The sequence below is a fragment of the Hesperophylax consimilis genome, chromosome 3, assembly GCF_061612785.1.
Source record: "Hesperophylax consimilis isolate HC1 chromosome 3, BYU_Hcon_1.0, whole genome shotgun sequence".
Taxonomy (NCBI): domain Eukaryota; kingdom Metazoa; phylum Arthropoda; class Insecta; order Trichoptera; family Limnephilidae; genus Hesperophylax; species Hesperophylax consimilis.
The window spans coordinates 24840171-24863648 of NC_142838.1; the positions used below are offsets into that span (position 1 = coordinate 24840171).

The 23478-nt window shown below is 33.6% G+C and overlaps 1 protein-coding gene across 1 annotated transcript in view; it reads left to right on the top strand.

Moving 5' to 3' along the window:
• Nucleotides 1-208: 208 nt before the first annotated feature.
• L (zinc finger protein Lobe) overlaps nucleotides 209-23478 on the top strand; it is a 56321-nt gene continuing 33051 nt past the window's right edge. Inside the window, exons 1-2 of the mRNA XM_089650742.1 lie at nucleotides 209-311; nucleotides 14218-14426. Coding sequence (XP_089506868.1) covers nucleotides 209-311; nucleotides 14218-14426 — 312 coding nt within the window. The remainder of the gene's footprint in view (nucleotides 312-14217; nucleotides 14427-23478) is intronic.

Below are 23478 nucleotides of genomic sequence, written 5' to 3' on the forward strand. Positions count from 1 at the left end.
CGATAAAAAAAGTCTTGGCAATTGGGACACTAATTAATTGTCAAGATAAGCCACTGCTAAAAAAGTTATCACCCATAAAATAAGTGTTTTATTCCTAAAAGATTTGTTTGAAATAACAATCACATTGATGTTGGGTGAATTTTGATTTTTTTTACTATATCGTATTGATGTTGGATTTTGAAGAGGAGAGAAGTTTCGTGAAAAGAGAATGATCATGCTGTTTAAAGGAAACAGCATCAGATTGGAGCATCTTATAGAAAAGATCCAGGCTAATAAAGAAAACCACGAAGTGTCAGCTGACGATATCAAAGGTTTGTCACTCTCCTTATATTTCATGAAATTGTTCATAATGTCTTTTGTGAACACCTTATTATTTTTTAGATATAAGTAAAATGCTTTCTTTCTTCTTTATAGGTAAAGTTTAATGATTTCTTGGGAAGTAATCAGGAAGGGTTGAATTTAAAGGTAATTTCAAATAAATAACTTCGAACCAATATGTAGTTTGGTAAATATTTCAAAATATACCTATTTCAAAACTAAAACTTGTAGGTATTCGAATCTTTAGGTACAGTACACAATGTTTAAAATACAGCTGAATAAAATATATCTATTGTGATATTTTAATTTTTCTGTTATTTATCGTAAATTATTTTTGTAAAGGTGTTTTAGGTCATCGTTCACGGGTTAAAGGTAAGATGACAGGCTTATCTATATATCATACTTGTTTGTAGGTAACGTAAGATTAAGAATGATGTAATCTAAGTTATTTAACAAGGTAATGTAAAAAATAATCGTTATGATGAATTGAAGTATCACATCGAATAGTGTAAAATATAAATTATTATCGAAAGTCCAGGTGGAATAGATGAAGAATTCGTATGAATAATAAGATGAGATCAAAACCTACCTACTGATAAAAGTGAACTTCTGTAAAACCTATTAATATTTACATCAATATCAGACTCCTTTACCGAAGGTTTTGATCCGCCCACGCGTGAGACCGCCCATCCACCCGCCCTCCTGTCTCCTCCCCGCCCACCCTGCGCTTAGCACGCCCGCCCACAGCCCTGGGCGGGTCATTTGGAACACCTAATCTGTGCTTCGATGGGCGGGATTTCAATGCTCTGATAAGGATAAAGTGTAAAACCTTTTAAAGCTTTTACAAATATTTCCAAGTGAAACCCCTTTTACAAGTATACAGGATTTAAAATTACTTGCGGTAATTACAGGTGGTATAACTCACCAGTTATTACTTAGTAAAGTGATGTGAATACCTAGAAGCCCTAAGCATAGTATTTTTAGAGAAAATTAATGGTTTCTTATCGCAAAGAGGTTGCGTGTCACGTGCAGTAGGTACAAAATCAATAAATGAATTTTGATGATCCAGAACGTAGTGATAGATTACTATTTCCATCGTCGGGTCAGGAAATATTATTACACTAATAATTAAAAATTATATTATCCATAAAAAAATCTTATTGGTTTCAGCAGGATTTTTAGGACACTAAAATTGCAAGAAAAATAAAATACCTAAATACCTTGGTTAATATGAATTTATTCCATTTTATAAAAAAGTTGTGTTCTCATCATTAATTAATCATGTTAATTTTTGAATAACATTTTTGATAATTATAAATATTAAAGCTACTTAATTGTGTTGTGTTAAAAGGCTTGATATTTTTGGTGTCTAATTCTTAAATCAATTCAGATTTTTACAATGTATTTACAAAAGCTTTTTCTTGAAAATGTAATTTATTTAAAAAAAATTATTCGTATCGTAAAAGTAAACATAAATTTCCTTCGGGCTTTTATATAATAATCATGTTAAAACACTTAATTATACATCAATTTTTATGTTTTACTGCATGAAATTTTTTTTGTGTTTTTTTCTTCGGCAATATATTGGAGAACTCGTTCAACTTTATTGACCCTCCCATATCCAAACTTATAGATCTATCTGAATTTCAAAAGTTTGGAAACCACTATTCAAAATATACGTGGGTGAAATATCACCCCGCGGCCAGGTCCAATTCTAAAAGTTCTGAAAAGTTTTTCAAACCCATTTTCCATTTTCCGAACCCCTAACTTACCTTTACCGGGGGTTGGGTTGGGCAAGTACCAGGGATGTAGAAGGTATGAAGGGTGTTGGGGTGAGAGGGGTTTGAGGGGTATGACGGTATGGGGAGGAGGTAGAGGAAAGAGAAGAGTGTTAAACGGGTCAATTAGGGTTGTCAAAAGTGCCCCTGCTTTCAGCCCGGCCAGACACATGTGTTGGAAGGGGTGAAATAAAAGGATAAACTTTTCATTCACGTCTACGGTAAAGCTTTATAAAATGTGGTGGGATTTCATTTTGAAGGGGATATTGCGCCTTAAAACATTAATGCGAGGAATTATTTCCACGAAATAATAATATCTCAAGTGGGCAGGATTTTGGTTGAGATTTTATGTTACTGAATTATGTGTTTGGTTTATATTATTTATAAAGGTGACTGCTGTTTTGCACTCCCAAGGTTTTTTGACATAATATAAATACTAGACGGCTGCTATAATTATATTATTAATTGTATTACTACCTGTCGAGTTTTTATAATGGTTAATTATTAATTAGATTGCGTAACTAACTGCAATCGTTTAGTTCAACGGTGACCGGATAAATTATCAAAATGATAATTCATCACATCTTTAAAAAGTTATATAAAGTCATGGAAAGTGATGAAACAAAAACTTTTTTAATTGGGTTAATTAGGTTAGGTTAGGTTAGGTTTGAATTTTTTTTCATAGTTTTTAATGACTTTATATCACTTTTTAAAGTATGTTGAATAGTCGCTGTGTTGAGTTATCATGGAACCGTCTTTCACAGTGCCGACAGATTGCCGTACGAATACATTCCATAGAAAACACTTTCGATATACATTTTTTATTCATCTCATATTCAAATATAATAAATAAAATGAAAATTCTTAATTGATATTGGATAAAAATTAAATGTTAAAAATGAGGTAAATAAAGATTGAATCTTAAGTGTACACAATTTTGTTGATTTAAATTATATAAATGAATTTTAATTTAATATAGTGGGATTTGATGAACAATATTTTTGGTCAATTTGTCTTTGGCTAATGAATAGTTAAAGCTTACACAACAGAAAAATTAATAACGAACCTTTTTCCTATAAAAATCCGTAAAATCGCGTTATAAAATATTGATTAAAATTGTGTTGAGAAGTAAAAAAATTTTGGATTAAAAAATTTAAAAAAAAAATTATCCCTGTCGGGTCCAAAACTATAATTTACATATGCCCACCATACACATTCACAAAATTACATTAAAATCGGTTGCGTGGTTTCGGAGATTAGCGTGTACGAACATAGTGACACGTGATTTTATATATTAAAATAGGGTAACAACCAAGATAAAATTTAAATAAAAAGAAAATATTATTTTACAATTAATAAAATAATGGAGTAATATCGGGATGATTTAAAATAATTCTAAAGTTAACATGCCCTTTCGAATACCAAAGGTGTTATAGGAAAAATTCTTGAGGGAGGTTCAGGTGCATTACTATTATATAAAATCTAAAACATTTTGAATCAGGGTAGTTTAAATTTATTATTATATTATATTTATTTGGGGAAAAATCCGTTGTAAAAACAAGTTCCTTGTTGCTTTTTATCATTACAGTGAGTAGAAGTACCTACATAATTGACGTCTAGTACCTGCCATCTACGAATAAAGGAAAAAAAAAGAGTTTAAAAAAAACTGAAATATTGCTTTAAAAAAGTATGACAGCCCTGTTCTAAAAGTGAGTAGGTTAGGTTACAAAGTTAAGCAAATGATGTAAATTGCTTGTAAAACGGCTAAAACGTCTGAAATGGCCTCAAACGACGTTTCCTCCGCCAGTGGCGCCGCGGGCGGTGGGCGACGGAAGCCCCGAAGGAAGGAGATCTCGACTATAAATTATAATTGGCGAATTATCCGCTAAATATTTGGAATTCTGCTTCGCTCTCTGGGAGATGCTGAGCTCGTCTGCGATCACTGTCGGATAAATAATTATTCATTCATTTGATTTTTTATGATGTTGCGTGTATTGTTATGATCGTTTCAATCGAACACAGAGACAAATGAGTATTACTAATTTATTAAGAATCTTTTCAAATTCTTGGTAATCCGGTGAAAAACGGAATTGGAGGCCGTTTCCTGATAAAATTTTAGTAAATTCCTAATATATCAGTGTTCATGCACCTGTATTTGCCTTGAAAATATATAATGACGAAATTCTAAAATATTAGGATTTTCATAAACACGTGTTCCGAAATCGTGATAATATATTCGTATGTTACTAAAATTCATATTAAATTAGTAATTCTCATTTATCTTCGTTTGTGCCGTAGGAAACTAATATGAAAGTATTTTTTACGATTCTTCATGAACCCGATGAACCGATATATCAAATCGATGTATCTTTTTTGTTAGCTACCCTGTTCGAAAAATGACTCCCTGAGCGTATCCAAATAATTTTGTAAGCTACGAAAATCAAAGCAATTGTTGAATATTCCATTGATCTGCTAACAGTGAAGGAAAGATTCAAGTTATTGTATTAGTTGTTTCAAATTAATAAAGCAACGCAATAGATAATAAAATCATTTAATATTGCAGTTAATTCACTACCTCTACGGGTTAATTACTTAGGGTACCCAAGTTTTCGCACATTTCGGAGCACCTCCGAAATCTTCACTGGCTGAAGTGTCCTGAAAGGATCCAGTACAAGCTATGCTGGATGGTGTTTAAAGCTATCAACGAAATGGCGCCACCGTATATTACTGAGCTATGCATTCCGGAAAATACTGGTCTAAGGCAGTCAAGTCTTAGATCAGCGACATCATCTGCAATTGGAAGGTTGAAAGAGCCTAAGCGAAATCCGAACACTAAGTTTGGTGATCGTGCATTCGGAGTATCCGGCCCTAAGGCTTGGAATAAACTTCCTATGGAATTGAGATGTATAACCAGCCCCATCAGAATTTAGATCCAAACTAAAAACTCACTTTTTCAGACACTCATTTCCATAAATCCGTCATTCTATCCAAATATTTCTTTTTTTTCATTTTTTTATACTGTAATTGTTACATTATCTAGCGATTCCGTTCATTCAATGTTTCTATTGACTTGCCTACCAATGGACAATGGACAATATCAGCGGGAACATAACAAGTCAATCGGTTTAATTGTTGGCAGATGAATCATCTAAATTCGTTTAAGATTGACGATTGATTTTATTAATTAATTTCATTCATTTAACATATATATCCAGCTAACAATAAAAACACCCTAATATAATGGAACTTCCTTCTTCTTCTGGCGTTAGTAAGATTAGATTGTTAATATTAATTTTAGTTGTAAGTTGCTAAATATGTAAATACTCGTATATATGTCGTTAAGATAGTAGTTATAGGCCTTAGTCGTAAGTCACTAGATATAAGTCTTAGAGATAAGTCAGTAGTTCTAGTATTAACTATTTAAGAAATATATTTGTACAGCGCCCTTGAGGTGATTTCTCACGAAAACGGCGCTATATAAATTAGCCAAATATTATTATTATTATTGTGAGTTAGTTCATTAATTGTATGGATCTACTCAGTTTTAACTAGCGCATTGCCTTACTCCAGGATCAATCTATCCAATGATATTATAAAACCACAAGACACGTTACTTTATACTTATCGAACGAAAAACCTAGTATCGCTTATGAAAAAGGATAGCCATTCAAGGAATATGTAGATATAAGAACGGACCACAAAAGTATGTCCACTGGACTTAATTCAGCGAAACACGCTCGTTGTCTCAATAACGTATCTTCAGTATATTAATGAATCTAAGCATCCGTCAAACATTTGAACAAAACAGATACGCACTTTGAATAAAGAATAATTAATTGATAAAATCGTTTTGATACCTACTTTGCCGTTTGTTTGATATTTATGATGAGAAATTCCAATTTCGAAAATTAAAAGTTCATTGAGCATTACGTTACGGATTACGCAGGAATATTTCATATTACTTACTTACCCATGCACCAACAACCGAAATTAGTATGTTTGATTTTAACCCAATGAAAACTAAAATTGTCTTTATTTATAGTGGGAGTTTTTCAGATGTCATTGTAAAATATTAAAAAATAAATCATGTAGATAAGTCTAAAATTTTTCAAAGTTAAAATTTCATTGTTCCAGTTGAATCGACGTAAATTGCTTTAAATACATAAAATTATAATACCATGAAAGGACTCTGTTCCCATTGCCCATGGGAGTCTATAAGGTCTATGGGAGTAGCTATTCCCAGCGGTTGACCCTAATTCGTCATTTCCTGTGCTGTCCATCTATCATCCAAATCTACACACTTTACGTAAAACATCATTTTGTCATCTAAATTAATTATTTTGAATATCCCAAATTCAGGAAATATCTAAATTTTTATTTTCTTGTGATTTCAAGCATTTTTAAAGCGGTGTACCGTTTGTAGAAATAAAATATGGTAAATTTTATTAAGTATTTAATTGAAAATATCTGTACCTTGAAACTGAAAGTTTCAAAGTCACATTTCCTAAATTGTTTAGGTTTGAAGTTTTTTTTACAGTATCAAATGTATCGCTAGAACTAAAAGTACAAATATGAACATTTTTTTAACAACGTATGTATATGATTATAGTGTCACAAAAATGCGACTTTACTTTATAAGTTTGTGTTAGAAGGTGCTGCTGAGATAATCCCCTTACAACACACTCGAAGAATCAGACCCAAAACTATGTCAACTGCTATTATATTATATGGGACAATTAATTTCTACGCATCCTATAAACTCAATGGACAGTATTCCTAAATATTTTAAATCTGGGCTTCTGAAATATAAGATAAGCCCGGATTGGAAATTGGAATATAGGAGAAAGGGAACTCACCCGTCGCAGTTGGGGCCACAAAGTTTGCCAGCTTCAAGAAGCTTCACTAGTAAAATACTAAATTCACTAATTTAATTCCGCAGTCTCCTTTACATCACAAATCTATTCTTCCTGTCCAACGTATTAATTTACACTGTCATCTTCTTCTTCTTTCAACAATTATTCCGGTCTTGGTGACATTTTAGGATGGGTACATTGGGTAGGTAGGACGATTGCAGGTAATACTAGAAAATACAAATCTACCTACTTCCATATAAACTGCGCGAAAAGGCTATTAATATGGGTACTTAAGCCCTCGAATACCCAATTTCTACCGATTTATAACAACTTTCTCCTTACTTCCTTAAGTTTTTAAGTTCCAAACAATAAGTATGTTATATTTTAAGATAAAATCTATACATTTGTAATGCCGAAACGTTAATTATATGAAATTCCCTCGATAGAAAAAAATCGCTAAGTTAGCTCCCAAAATTATTAAAAAAACGTTTTTTTCTGTTATTTAATATGTAATAGGCATGAAATGATTTTACTGGACTACCGATGTTTTAGACTAGCCTACAGTTATTCAATTTCACAAAAAAATGTGACTTTAGGCTTTAAGGTACAGAAAGTTGTCCTAAATTCTGCATGTATGTATAACGCAAGAGAATGTAAAATATTAAGTAAACATACAGCAATTTTTTTTTTTTTTTTAAAGAAAGACAAACATTTACGGGTTACGAATAACCTGACAATATTTGAAAATCTCCTACTACCAACCACAGTAAGCTGAAAATGTTTCTTGTGTTGTGATGGAGGACTTAACCAGCCGAGGAATTGAACACACTACGCCTGAGTGGGACCCAAGCGCGATGTCAACTCGGCCACCGAACGGTCTATTTACTAATTCGTTTTAAATGTGAAATAAATTAAGATGAGAATACCAGACAGGTATAAATTTTAAAATAATACTTTTCTTAATATTGTCTTTCAATCTTACCACAGTGTAGGAATCCTACGCATTAAACCATTAAATATAAAGTATGGGCATACCGCTGATAGCTCCATCGTAAGTTGTATTCTCTCCCTCTTTCATATAAACGATGCTTGGACCAGAAAGATAAGTTGCAACGGACCTCTCGGCAGCAGGTCAATACATTTAACATCAGCTAGTGATAAAGGCATGCTGCTGAACTCGGTTGTGATCTCTCCCTCTTTCCCATAAACGATGCATTTAATAGGAGAGGTTGAAATTGCAACGGAGCATAATATCTGCTAGCGGTAAGAAATACCGCTGATTTTCCCATTGTAACATCTCACTCTTTCTCATAAACTATCCAAATGATAGAAAGAGAGGTTGCAACAGAGCTCTCAGTGGCAGTTCCACGTATGAGATGAAGACATATCGGCAAGTAGTACTAGTAGGTACGTAGCAATCCCAAGGAGCATTTGATTGCGGCTCGCGGGGACGTAATTGGGCAATAAAGGATGATGCGCCGGCGCCACTCTTCCTACTCAGGGCTCACCTCCTGTCTTACGCGTCCGGTGATATCATACCCGGTCTGATTTATTCATCTGGACGCGGGCGACTCCGGGACACCCAGTTGCGTTTAATTCGATAGGTTTATTGCACACATGTACCTAGATGATAATCTTAAAGCAGGGATCTGTTTGTCTGAGCGTTGTGAGCTCTGGCGTCATGAAGATTGCAAATTGCTTTGCTTTGGAGCTTTAAAATAAAATTGCGGTTAAAATACATACTAGAGTAAGCTATGTTTCAAATTTTTACCCAAATCTCGGGCTAGGCCGGGTGTTAAAGCTGGAGGTTTTATAAATCTTACTACCTACTTACCAGTGGCGGTCGGTGACTTTTTGTAGAAATGATGCTGTTTATACTCGTACTTACTACGTTCTTGATATTAAATATGCGCATCTAGACGCTAGCCCACGAACAAGATACAATTAGGTACCGTCTAAAATTATCTCCATAAATCCATTAAGCTCCATAACTCAATATTTCCACTATCCAGAATAAGTTTTTTTTCCCCAAATGGCCGAGACAGAATTTTTTTTGGATTAATGATTCAATTATACAACCGCAGAATTCATTATTATCATTTAGAAGACGTTGGTGAAGTATCCATCTTATTTTGGGTATTCATTTTTATTTATTTAAATTATGATTAAAAAGTAAATCGCATGTCAATAATATTCAATAAGAATTCGACTTCAGCTTCAAGCTCAAAGAAAACTGTCATAGATTAGTAAAAGAGTATACGATTCTGTACATTATACATATGAGCATTAAATACGGCTTTTGTACGTTGGATGCTGTCATTAATATCGTATAGTTGACGAAGATATTGGCTTGCGGGTCTCAGTGCGCATGCGCGGATAGAACGTACGTTCTAGCATTCTTGGATACGGTTTGCAGATCGCTTCCATACCACAGTGTGTTTTACGCGTTTAACAGTATTTGAGATTGCTTTTTCGATTTCCGACGATATATTGCTTTAATCATCAATCAGAGATTCCGGAACGTTTTACGTGAATTTGATTGTTCGTGTTACCGTAAAACTACACCAATTATAACGAAGTATCTTTTACGCATATTTTAGGCTTTGTTCAGATCTGAAAATCAAACAATCATTTCACCGCTACAGTAAACCTCAAATCCGACCATTATTTTCTATAAACCAAACAAATTTGTATATTTTAAAATCATATAAATATCATTCTTCCTTATCAGCCCCACTCGCCCATTAACCTAACACCCAGCCAAGGAGATGGGAGGCACTTAGGAGAAATGGCTCCATCCATTCCCCCGGCCGAGCCATCAATCACAATTTGTGTCGGTACATCGTGTGTAAGTCTCCATCTCCTCTCCTCAACACAAGCAGTGTGAGGACTGAAGAGCTCCCTGTAATAGATACGGGATCATTTATATTCGGCAACTAATGTGCCATTTATTTAGGTGCTCGTAACTTGCGAAATGGGACAAGGGCGGCGAGATTTTTTCAAACAGATTACATTTTTTATTTTGCAAATGCAAGAATACATTCAGTCCGTCTGAAAAATTCAGTAAATAAAGCTATAACACTAAAATAAAATGTTTTTCTCGTTTCAATACAAAATATAATAGAAATAATTTCAAACTTAATTGCTTTAATATTTCTTCAATAATCACAAATTCACATTGTGACGTCATCGTAATTTTGAATGATAGTAAATAAATGATTATTCATACAAATTGAATTCAAAATAATTATTTTATTTTGCTTTCATATTATTATTTACATATTATTTACGTTATACGTTAAGGCAATGCACTACGTCGTGTAATATTTTAAATTGAGCCGCTATCAATAACAACCCTTACGTAGATGGCGATAAGGTTTGAATTCCCGCTTAACACCATCCGCCTGTACGGACAATATAAGCCGGTATTTTTTTTAATTTTTTTTATTTATTTAAAGAAAGCAAGACAAAAATATATATTACAGTAAATAATAAAATAAAATACAGAAAAAAACAGAAAAGTTCCAATAAACTACTTTTCAGTAGTTTGTCGATGACAACTTTTCACATAAAAAATGTTAAAAAAAGATAAAACTTATTTTACTTAATGACAACAGTGATAACAATAAAAAATACTAATTTGTTTTAAAAATATAAAAACATATACACAACAGTGATAGTATCTACCAATAGTTTGTATTAGACTCTAATACAAACTATTTCTTTCAGCGAGCCAATTTTTCAACATAATATTTGTTTTTACATTTGTACATTTTTTTTTCAGCAGGTAACATATTTAAGCAACTAGATATCATGTAGTCCAGTGTTCTTTGTTCATATTTGTTTAAATGCTTAGGTACAATTAGTCCTTCATTTGATTTATGAAAGAAAAAAACATGGCCAAAAAGTGCCTTTTATTTTATTTTGTGGATGTTCAGGCATAAATATTTAATTTTTTTACGATCATTTTATTAATAACTTAATTTTCCACACTATACAATAAAATCATAACCGAAAATGGGTTCGTAAGTAGGAGATTTTGAACTTTAAAGCAGTTTTCATAGGCCTTATGCATTATTTTTTTCTGGGCTTATAAAAAGACTTATCTAAAAAATACTCGATTATTTCAAAGGTCAAGATGTATTCTACTCGCAGTATTTAATTAAAGCATCTGAAACATTTCTAGGCGACCAAATTTTCAAACCAAAAATACATGATTTTGCATTACTATGTATGGCATCGCCTTAAAAGTACATTGAACATGAATAATGCTACGCATTACGCAGGAATATTTTACATAACTTAGAAAACTATGCACCAACAATCGAATTTGTATGTTTAATTCTTATATAGGTACCTACTTATTATAAAACTTCGATGCTTGAACTTGTTATTTCACTGTTGGTACGTACGTACTGCATTTCGCTCAAATTAACGAAATGAATGAGAAATGAATTTATTTTCACGTAATCAAGTTGAAAAAACTAAACCCCCTATTGTCATCATTCGTTTGGCTTCTGTGAACGTGAACGTTTTGATTTCACTTGAGAAATCGCTAAACATTCTTGAGTGATTTTTTTTTATCTTTACATCATCCAACTCTAATCTGAACAGAATATCGCGTTGGAATGTGGATTCAAATTTGCACGAAACGGGCGTATCAGTCTATCGCCTGATCGAATCTCGTCTCACTTGATAAATCGGCAAGAACAATAAATTTCTAGTCTAGATTTAGTACCGCCAAAAAAGGCAGGAAGGTGACCAGTTCACTTGGACCGGTAGTAGCTACTGAGGTAGGTAATTAGGTACTTATTTTTGATTGTGAAGGTACGTGATCTATGCCGTATTGATTCACAGAAATTTGATTCACGTTGTTAATATTATTATTATTGATATAAAGAAAAGCGTTGCTTTGCGTCTAACGCTTTCTTTGTGAGCGAAATCGAACAAAATTGTAATGTTTTTGCACTGTCATTTTCTTTTTTATATCGACTGTAAATTGGTAAAACACGTCAAGCCAAATTTTTTCGAAATGTTACTATTCAGTGATTTTCTTTTAGATTAATCTTCAAAGTACAACATGGTAAAGTAATTTTTAAAATCAAAAACTAAATTTATGGCAATATTTTTTTTTGGTTATTTCAAGATTGTAGACGAAATTACCCAACCCTTAAAATGATAAACAGGATTGTAATTAATATCAAAATTTTAAAGGACAAATTCAAGACTATTAATTAGGACGGGTTGTTTCGCCGAATTTGAATAATTCTTAGAATTAGAAATAAATTAAATAAAATCAGAGCTTAAACAGAATTTGAAAATTAACTGTGAAATTTGACGAATTATTTTAATTGTGTGAAACAATCTGTTCTTAGTTTTTATTGTCTAGTGTAAATTTTTCATTTTTTTACTTGACGTTTTTGTAATTTTTTCCATCTTACCAGATAAAGTTTTTATATATTTATAAAAATTTTATACAATCTACCCTGAATAGCTCAGAGAAATAATACATTGTTACACGGTGCAAATTGGATGTGGCGGTACTCAATATCGTTTTTTAGGTACTTAAATGTTAAGAATGTTAAAATAAGCTATCTTGGATGATTAATCTGTAATATAATAATTTAAATAAATAATTAATTTCGGTTTCTACGTACTTGTACTTATTAAGAAATTGAAAAAACATGTAAACAATATATTTTTTGTTTGTTTGTAACAAACCACGTGCCATCAGTGCGTCACATTATGCTTGTATAAAAGTGCAAAATGAAAATAAAATACCACCCTAATGTTGGTCGGGATTCACTTCACGATATCATTTGTCAAGATTTCCTCGGCGGAGTGAGGCGGCTGAGTGATATTTATTTTATTCGGAGCGCCGCCATGTATTACCTTATGATGCCTTCCTTATTAGGCTGATGGTCTATCTACTTGCTACCTGCTACCTCCTACCTGGGGCGTTGAATATATGCTCGTAAGAGAAGAATATTAAAAGAGATTGCGTGTAACTAAATATAGAATACCTACGATTTATGTGATATTATGCAATTATTAATAGATTTTATGAAATCGACTCACGTTTGTATGATAATACCTACCTAGAACCTAATGACAGTTAAAATTTTATATAACGCACCTCAAAAGCGATTTACTCTGATGGATTGATTAGTTAATATTTAATTACGTCAATTTTTTTTAAATCTTCCAAAAAGATTTGGATACGTAGCTTTCGGTTCAGCAATAAAACAAAAGACCCCAAACGTCACTTCACATGACTACAAATGAAGTTTCTGTAATTTTATAGATATGAAAAAATTGTTTCCATTGACAAAAATTCTCAAGCTCTATTTCTTTAAATTCTCTGAAATATATACCAAAATATCCTTAGTGGATCCAGTTTGAAAAATTATGAAGACATTTTAGAGCGATTTTTAATAAATTAAACGTTCGAAAATGCCAGTACTTGTTTCAAAGAACTGCTTGCAGTCTTAGAACGTTTCGCTTGAAACCTTATACATTTCCTAACTACCTGAATATAAAATACAGAATATAAATCATTCCTATTTCTTGCGTTAGCAGACTGCAAAGCTTGTATTTAGTGCTGATCTGATCAGCGCCCTTGAGGTGATTTTTCAAGAAAATGGCACTATATAAATTAGCCAAATATTTTAACATAAAATATGAATTAGGTATAAATGTCTAAAAAATATTGGATAATTTTCTGAATGTAAATTATTAAGTATTTTAAAAAAGATTCATCAATAAAGTGCACAGGTCATAAAAAACAACAATTAATCACAAATAACTGGATAAAAATTTACATACTTACAAACACAAACAAAACGGGATTAATGTGAAAAATATAGTGTTATTTAAATTATATTTTATATCCATCACCATAAAATAACTTTTCTTCCGAACACAATTGTATCAAATTTCAGGGGTAAGATTTTTACGAAAATGATAGTTATCTACTTGGAACCCATTATATGGAGACAGAATCCAAGTTAAGAAAAACATAGTCATAATAATAAATAATGACGATTTGAGGATTGAGTGAATTTGTTGATTTTTTAACCTGAATAACAATATTATTAAAGTGATATTTATTTTGTTGGATTTATGAAGCTAAAGTAATTTAATGAAAATAAATTAATTTGTATACTCCACTATTTAATATAAATAATTGACATAATATAATGTTATATATAAGATTATGTACGAAATTACGATTATTGAAAAACTAAAGTAATTTGGTTATTTTTCAGAGGCGCTTACTACCCCCGGCAGCTCCTGGCGCTCGTCCACCCCGGAGGGCGGGTCCCCCGGGTCCCCGGGTTCCGCCGGTTCCGCCGCCAGCCCCCACTCCGAGCGGGAGCTCAGCTTCACACTGGGCGCCACGGAGCATACGCCCTACCAGTGCCAGTTCTGCGATAAGGCCTTCCCCAGGCTGTCTTACCTCAAAAAGCATGAGCAGGTCAGAAAACACCACCAATCATTCGTATGTTCCTTGTAGAATGTTTGATGTTACACAAGCCAAGTTAGTAACGCTCTATAGAGCTAGCTACACTTTTAGTGCCACGGAGCACAGGCCCTACCAATTCCAGTTTTGCTAAAATGCCTTCCCTAGGCTGTTTTGCCTTAAAAACATGAGCAGGTCAGAAAAAACCACCAATCATTAATGTGTTCCTGGTAGAATGTTTGATGTTACACAAGCCAAGTTGGTACCGCTCTATCGAGCTGGAGCTCCGCCCTTGGTGCCACGGATCATACGCCCTACCAATGCCATTTCTGCGACAATGCCTTTCCCAGGTTGTGTTACCTCAAGAAGCACGAGTAGGCCAGAAATACCGCCAATCATTCAGGCTCCTGGTAGATAATTTTATGTTTCTTCATGAGCCAAAGACTGGGTACCGATCAATCATGCAGTAGGTTGACTTTTCCCTATTCTACTCTTCTAACTAATATACTTACCAAACATCCAAATACCATTATCATCGTAAGTTATTTTCATTAATTTATCCTGCATCCCTTAGCGATTGCCGTAGATTGTTTAAATTCCTAATAATGACAATTCGCAGAGTAACTTTTAATTCAGAATTATAATTTTTTGATTCATTCAACTTCTGCTCTTTGAAAACGTATACGCCCATCCTCAATATTTTGTGTGTTTTGACTGAAAACCAACTTGCGTAACTTTTACGTAGATACTCGTATTGTGATTGTAAACGCATGGAGAAATTTTCTCCTAGAAACCATATTTCATAAGCCGCATGCTCACGTGTTTAGTGATTCATCATCCGGAGTTACAATAGCCACAATCCTATGACAGGTATAATTGACGGAGAAAAAAACTTAGAACGAGAATATTCTTCTCGACATTCCGTCACACTGTCGCGAGAAAGCTTCGTAAAGCCTCGGCCGTGAGCAGCTCGTGACCGTTCCAGTACCGCGAGGCTTTCAGAAAAAGCTTGATGAAAACGATTAAGCTCTCCGAGACACTGTAGCACGGTTGAATTCTTTTTACGAAGTGGGTGTTATTGTTTGCGTATTTTCTTTAAGTTGGTGAGATCCGGAACGGACTGGAGCTATCGCGACAGAAGAGCTTGTAATAGTCGTGTCAACACACTTTAGAGCGGTACGTGTCGGGTCAATTGGATGCAAAATGAGCGCGGATCGCTACGGACCCGTGAGATACTCCGAACCCGAATAATTTACGGTTATCTGTAACGTAAAGCCTGCGCGACACCTCACCGGGTCGGGGCCTGAGCCGCCACACTCCGGGACCCGCGGCGGGTCACGTAGGTTTGGATGCTTTTCAAACCTCGGATTGTCGATTAGATCAGCGGGAGGCTGGCCGCGTAAAGCTCAATTGTTTAAAGCTTCCGTTCAAGCTACCGGCAAAGATACAAACCCAGCAATCTCACCGGTTCAAGTTTCTAACGGTCAAACAAGACAGTTATCCCTTTCTGTATGCTGGAAGGCAACTCGGAAACGGATTCGTATAGTCCGGACCACATCGCTGTGTGAGCGAGGCAGTTTTCCTATCTGCACTCGGATCTCCACAAAGGAGCCGCGATTAGTTGGAAGCTGAGCACCGATCCTCTCCAACAACTGTTGGCTGGAGATAAGACGCTCCTGTTTCGCCGACGGTCTTGTTGCGACAGATATCCGCACTGACAAAGGAAACTATTTACGGGGACCGATCGAACAAGATTGAATATCTCTTTAATCAGGGGTCTGCAGATATCATCAAATATTTTGAATTATTATGTCGGTCAGCATATTGTTCGTGTTTATGAACTTGCTTACCGAGTACTTCCATAAAAAATGTTACAAATGCGAGAGTAACGATTACACTCGATCATGATCTTGATTGCAAATATCTCCTGCAGGTTTTTAATGGGATATGCGCCGTCTAGTGATCAGAATACTTTTTATTGTCCGCACGCACTGACGTAAAAACCAGGGGACATTCTTGCGCAATGCTAAACTGTAACCGTCTAACAGTCGCAGCTCACAAGATAAGTACGATGTAGTTTCAAGAAGAACATTTCCGTAGGTACGAACAGGATTGAATTCAGAATATTGGCTTTGCCTTTTGAAAATAAAAAGTGTAAAGAACACTTTTAAAATCCAACATTTTGTTAATAAATCTGCGGTTATAAACAAAAATGAATAGGTTGTTTATTTTTGCAATTTTATTATTTTAAATAATAACGTTTCTCATAAAAAAATATCGAAACTTACACAACGTAAGAAAATAAATAAATATTTTAACGCCATCGAGACTTGATTCCGAGGTTTTTCTTTAATGTTTTTATGGTATTTTAAACACTTGGTAAATTGGGGCCATTGGGGGCCTCGGGTAGAAATGTGTGATGTTTCCACCAAGTATATTGTCAATTTTCCATTTCTTTAGCGTCACAACTCATTAGATAAGTTACGTCTTTTTTATAATTCCAATAGTTTTCTACGAATTTATTGCATGAACTTCGCACGTAGGTTTTAAAAATGCATTTTAATAAGGTTAAACGCAACGCTCGTTGTATTCTACGTGTTCACAGATGGCGTTAATTAATTAATTTTGTTTAAATACGCTTTTGCAAGGTATTGCTTTACAATATTAAGACAAATCATTTGTTTGCGCCCGTATATACGCAATATGAATATGAATCAATAGTTTTGTTCGTTTAAAGACTTAATTCTTTCGAGAAAGGCACACAAATACAATATTTTACCGATGATTCAATCCAATATTGTATTTGTATGCCTTTCTCGATAGAATTGAGTTTTTATATTGATAAAACTATTTATTCATATTCATATTGCGTATATGAGGGCGCAAACAAATAATTTGTCATAATATTGTAAAGCAATACCTTGCAAAAGCGTATTTAAACAAAATTAATTAATTAACGCCATCTGTGAACACGTAGAATACAACGAGCGTTGCGTTTAACTTGTTTATAACTGCAATAAATGGTCCATCCCTGGCAGTGTCCGTCCGATATCTCGCTAAACCGGCTCCCATCCTCTTCACGAAGTGATAAGAAAGAATCTTGGGAGATCTGTCGGCATCCGCGGCGACAGGAAGCTCCCTCAGTCTACAGTTCTACTGCCTCCCTCTCCTCTCGGCTAAAGGCTAAACCAACCGACTATTATATAGCCTTTACAGCCTGTGAACTGAGAACTGTGGCCTGCGCTCACTGACCATTGATAAGGAGTTACATGTCTCACGCTAATCCTGATATTCCACGCCTTGTAAGGATATTTTGTTGCCATGTTTTGCAACGCGCTGGACATGATTATGAAACACTTAACAGAAGCGGACAATGTTCCCAGCTAGTCCAGAAAACCGCACTAATTTTATTTATATTTTGCACCTACCAATAAACTTGTAAGACCAGGGTTCCGTATCATTATTTTTTGAATCCTGATAATTATTTTTATGCTTAACAACATTTATGTCCAGCACATTTGCGAACTGTAATATAATGAGCGGCCAGTTTTTAAAACTGTCTAATAATTCAAATATTTTTAAGAATTGCTTATGAAAAATAATTCTCTTATAATCTTATTTTTCTAAAAAATTATCTCTACGTGTTACAATCTTGAGAATCTAATATTCCAAAGTATTATTGTTATATTAAAAGCATAAAGAAGTTTAAAAAAAATAATGTAGGTACCTATGAACAAACATATTTAAATAAAAGTATTTTTTTATAATTGTAAGATTCATTATTCAAATTCAAATTAAAAAAACACACATTTATTGTACAAGTATACAGAAAGAACAAATGGTTTAACGTGGAGGTACATCCAATTTCTTACAGCTAATCTAATTCACAAGAAGTAGAGTATATTATAATAGTACAGTGTTTACATAAACAAAAGTATTTAATTGGTGTAAAGTATTCGTTTAAGGTGTAGTGACATTTGCTTAAAGCAATGTTTTAATGTTGATTTAAATTGGAGTATATCGTATATTTGTTTAATGTTCTTCTATACTTTATTAGCCACACTGAGAAAACTTTCTGACAAAAAATATTGCTAATTTACATAGACCATATATACATCAATGCTAATTTATTAAGATTCTCTTCCAATTATTCGTAATACGGTTAAAAACGAGATTGCATGTCATTAATGTATGAATTGACAGTTTTCCTAAAAAAAATTTAAACACGTTTGTCGGTACACGTATTTTTTTTTTAAAATTTTTATTTATTTATTTATACGCCCATTGGGCTTTTACATACATAGTTCATAAAAAAAGTAATATTCTGAAGATTGCAAGTTCACAAAAGTAATAGTAAAAATACATATAACCATATCCATATTATAACAGCAAGTAAATAGTACAAAAATAAGAATATTCCTACTCCTAAGTTATACAATCAATCAATAATAAGACTGCAATATTTAGAGCACAGAAGTCAGGTAGGTATGCTGTCCTTGTTATATCGGTATTACAATGGAAGATGCTCTGAGGAACTAGCGTCATTGATCCCTTCGGCACCGGTGCGTAGTCGGGATAAACGCCAACACGTGTTCCGATATATTATGAATGTACTAAAAGTTTATTAGAAAACGGCCTGCAGTCCCGTTTTAACATTATTTTAATAAATCCGTAATATTCATTTAGTAGTAAAGCCCTTTTTGAAATATTGTTATATTTGCTTGAGGTATTTGATAAATTTCTGTAAATCTTGCCGCGTGTTTATGTTTTGAGTTTCTTAGTGGGAACTTGTCTGGAGATGATATTATTATATTATTCCACGTTTTCCTCAAATTCACAGTTTCACAGTCCAGTAGGTATTACACTGTACCCTATGAATAAAATTCTTTCCGCTGCCATTTGTTAGGTACAACGCATATAAGTCGCCACCGGTCTTGACCCTTGGGAACCGGATGCTGCAATGAGATTGGCACAGGATATCTCCCTTGCCTGTTAATGACCATCTACCTGAACTGCCACCAGCAGTCTTATCCGGTGTGCACTGTACCTATCTAAGTATCCAGCCATAAATCATAGCATTTTGCGCTAGCTTATCCATTAGGTGTACTCATAACTCATTACAGATAAACAGATACAGATACGGTGTAATGCACTCACTTAGAAAGTATTGAGCACATGGGAAAGTGCATCACTAGATTACAGATTAAACTGTTAATCCTTGAAACTGTATTTATGAATAATTTATCTGCCCTATCTGAGAAAATTGATCAGAAACAAGTTAAACGTTGTTTTTCAAATGTATTAGGTTCCTGCATAATGTACGCGTTTGCCTAGTTTAGTAGGAAAATGATATGTTTATACCGTCAATGTAAATGGTAAATGATAATATTAGTATTGCATAAATAATGCTATAAGAATTGGCTCTGGTCTGAACCTTGTGGCAATTCACACTAAACTTCATTTGGTCAAAGAAATTATTGCTATCAGGCTTCAATTCTTCTCCTTGTGTACTTTTAAAAAGATTGTCAACTTGAAGATTGCCAAAATTTTTTCATCTTTGTCCTTTTTAAACTTTTGGCATAATATGTTATCCCTATATGTATATTTGTTTCATCCTTGTCCTTTTTAAATTAATAGCGTAATATAATACATTTTTTTTTTCTTATTTTCATCTTGGTCTTTTAAAATAAATAGTTTATTATGTTTTTCACAATCAAATATCAACAAATGGTCGCCATACATGTTTACTACATTGTACAGGGTTTTCCAATAAGTGGTGTTATTTTGATATTCAAAGAAAAATGCCATTTTTTAATATAAATGATCAAATGTTTATTTCATTATAAAGAGGAAGGTGTGCCGTTAATAGTAAAAAATAACATCAGTCAATTGACCACCACGACCACGCCTACAGGACCATATTTATCCTTTTCATGAAATTTTCTATAACCAAATCGCAAAGTGGCAACCTTATGTCCTCGATAGCCTCACGAATTCCATCTTTGAGGTCTTGAATCGACGCTGGGCTGTTGGCGTAGACTTTTTCTTTCACGTGATCTCAAAGGAAGAAGTCGCAAGGTTTTTAATCACAAGATCTCGGTGGCCAATTGTGATCACCTCTTCGAGAGATAACACGGTCCGGAAACTTTTCCCGTAAAAGATTAAAGGTTTCGTTGCTTGTGTGGCACGTAGCGCCGTCTTGTTAAAAGTAAACGTTGTCCAGATCAATACCATCCAATTCCGGCCATAAAAAATCATTAATCATCTCTCGATATCCCTTTGAATATCAAAATAACACCTCTTATTGGAAAACCCTGTATTCTAATGAATTGGCTGGAATTAGCTTAATAGGTACCATGTAGGTGTCCAATTTGTAGAAACATTAATGTACTAATATTGTTCTATCAGTATTTAATTTTTGCGTTAAGTTTATTATTTTTAAAAAATCAACCTAAACACAGGTTTGTTCTAGTGAAGTTAAAAATTCTTGTAAACAATGATACAATGTAAATAAACAATACACAAGAAACAATACCTAACCACTCAAGTGATAGGGTATTCACATAATTAATTAGACAGCAATCATTAAAAAAATCACACCTCTGAATATTAATATGGAAACATTTAACTGAGTATTATGGTTAAAAGCCAATGAATCCACTTATATTTTATTGTCAATTTCACATTTTTGGTTTTATAATTGAGCTGTTTGCGGAGATTATAAAATAAACTGAAATAAATTCGTAAAAATCGTCTACCTATATTTAGGCAGCTTAGAGCAAGATCTAAATATGTGTAGCCATCATTTAAAGTATATATATTAACATGAACTATAGGTTTATTGAAAAGATGAGATGAGTACCAATTAAGTAGTTTATGTATGCAGTATTTTCGCATTTTTCTTGTGATATGGTTAAACATAGATCGCAACATTTTTATTTATTTATATAAACGTCTTAAAAGGTTTTTTACATAAAATTGATACATGATGCAGTGTACATAGGAAAATATCTGTATTATATAGGAGATACTGACAGTAAATACATGTAATCCATTGTAAAGTAGGTTCAAAATACACAATTGTAAAATTGTGATTACAAGCAAAATGAGAAAATATTAAGAAATAATTAATAAAAAAAAGAAAACTAAATATGAAGCAATATTAGTAAAACGTAAGAGTAACATAAAGTAAAAAAGAAATTACAACAACACTACATATAAGACAAAAAATTAAAACTAATTTACCAACGCTACTCTAATTTGTAGGATTCGAGTGTTGGTATAGATCAGAGGTTCCCAAACTTTTTTGCCCCGTAGACCACTTGCCAAATTTTTTTTTCCGTAGACCCCCTAACTGCCGAATATTGAATTTTCCTAAAACTATTAACGTCCCATGTGATAATCATTAATTTTTTTTGTAAAAAGATTCCCTTCCCTTACCTGCCCTACAACTGGGTGGCGATATAGTTCCTCTGTTTTTGCATTGTGCAGACAGAGGCGCCCTTGTGAGGTATTACACCAAATGAAAATGGAGCATGATAAACAACGGGAATTTCTTTCTGTAGCTGGCCCTACAGAACTGCCCCTTAAGTTCTATGTTAGCGCTTATTCCAATCAGTTCTTCTTGTCATATGATATCCGATTCTTCAACATTCTATTTCCACTGTCCAAATGTCCTCAAACGTAGTTTTGAAGTCTGTGTGAAGTACATCTAAATGTTGAACGTCATTACATATTGCCTTGGACGTTTTTCAAAAACAAGTTGGGAAACTAGGAAAATTTGGGGCTTCCAATTTGCAATGTTTTGGTTCAATATATTAATTCTGACGAGAAAAGGAACGTAGACTCTATTTATATACCTCAATAAACAATTTTACAATATATAAACATACAAATATCAAATAAGTAATTTTTCAGTCTATTATTAGTATTACGTAAACTGTGTTATTTGTGTTAGGTGTATTGTGTCATTTACGGAACTCCTAAATATTGAGTTGAGGTAAATGGGGGTCCTCTCGTATGTACCCCCATTTAATCTCGTGGACCCCCAAATTTTTGTCTCGCTGACATAGACCCCTAGCAAGCCAATATCGACCCCTGGGGGTCCATATAGACCACTCTGGGAACCTCTGGTATAGATAATGCTTAGTTCTATAAATGGAGTCAATAAATAAATCAATAGCACCCCCATACTTGTTGCCTAGATCATGTATCCTATTGGTCGGTGAGTGTGTCTGATAGTTGGTCGTGTATGTATTGCAGAAGAATGTTATATTTTGTCTTGTATTCCTAGTCGGCACATGGAATTTAATAGTGGCAACTATGCCAGGACTATCAATTAAGTTGTTAATGACTCTGTGTAACACAACCAGGTCTGAAATAATTCTCCTGTCAGACATTATTATTAGATGCAATTGATTCATCAAACTGATATAATTAATGTAATCAATAGGATATATATCGCTCGATCACGGAAAAATAGCAAGTCTCTCCGAATTGTTTCAAGAACTGAACTATTCACTGTGAAGAACTCTAATCGATTGCATCATTTTGATGATTATTTAAATTACACATCTTCCCTGATGATGGACACTTCAATGCTGTCCGAAACGTTGGCTAAAGAAGGAGGTAGCGCAATACGGCATAATACCCCAAAAACAAATCACTATAATACTTTTGGCCGTGAAAATCTCAAATCATACCTATATATAGAGAGGTCGCACAAACTTGGTTCAAACTATGCTTAGATTTTCTTGCCATATAATTCGCATTTCCCAACACGTTTCAAATGAAAAGTGTAAAAATGTAAATGGGCATGGTACATACTTTCATTGATTAAATCTTTATTTAAGAAGATAATATCAAAAACTACTCTCTGTGAAAATGTGAAAGACATAAAGATACTTTTGAACCCTAATCCTCTATTACATTATGTCATTAACTTCAATAAGCTATGCCTAATAAATTGAGAATCAACATTCTGTCTGGATTCATCATTGAAGTAAGCTGTATCACCGTAAATAATCTTATTCTTTACCCAATAGTATAATATCACAGCCCTATTTCA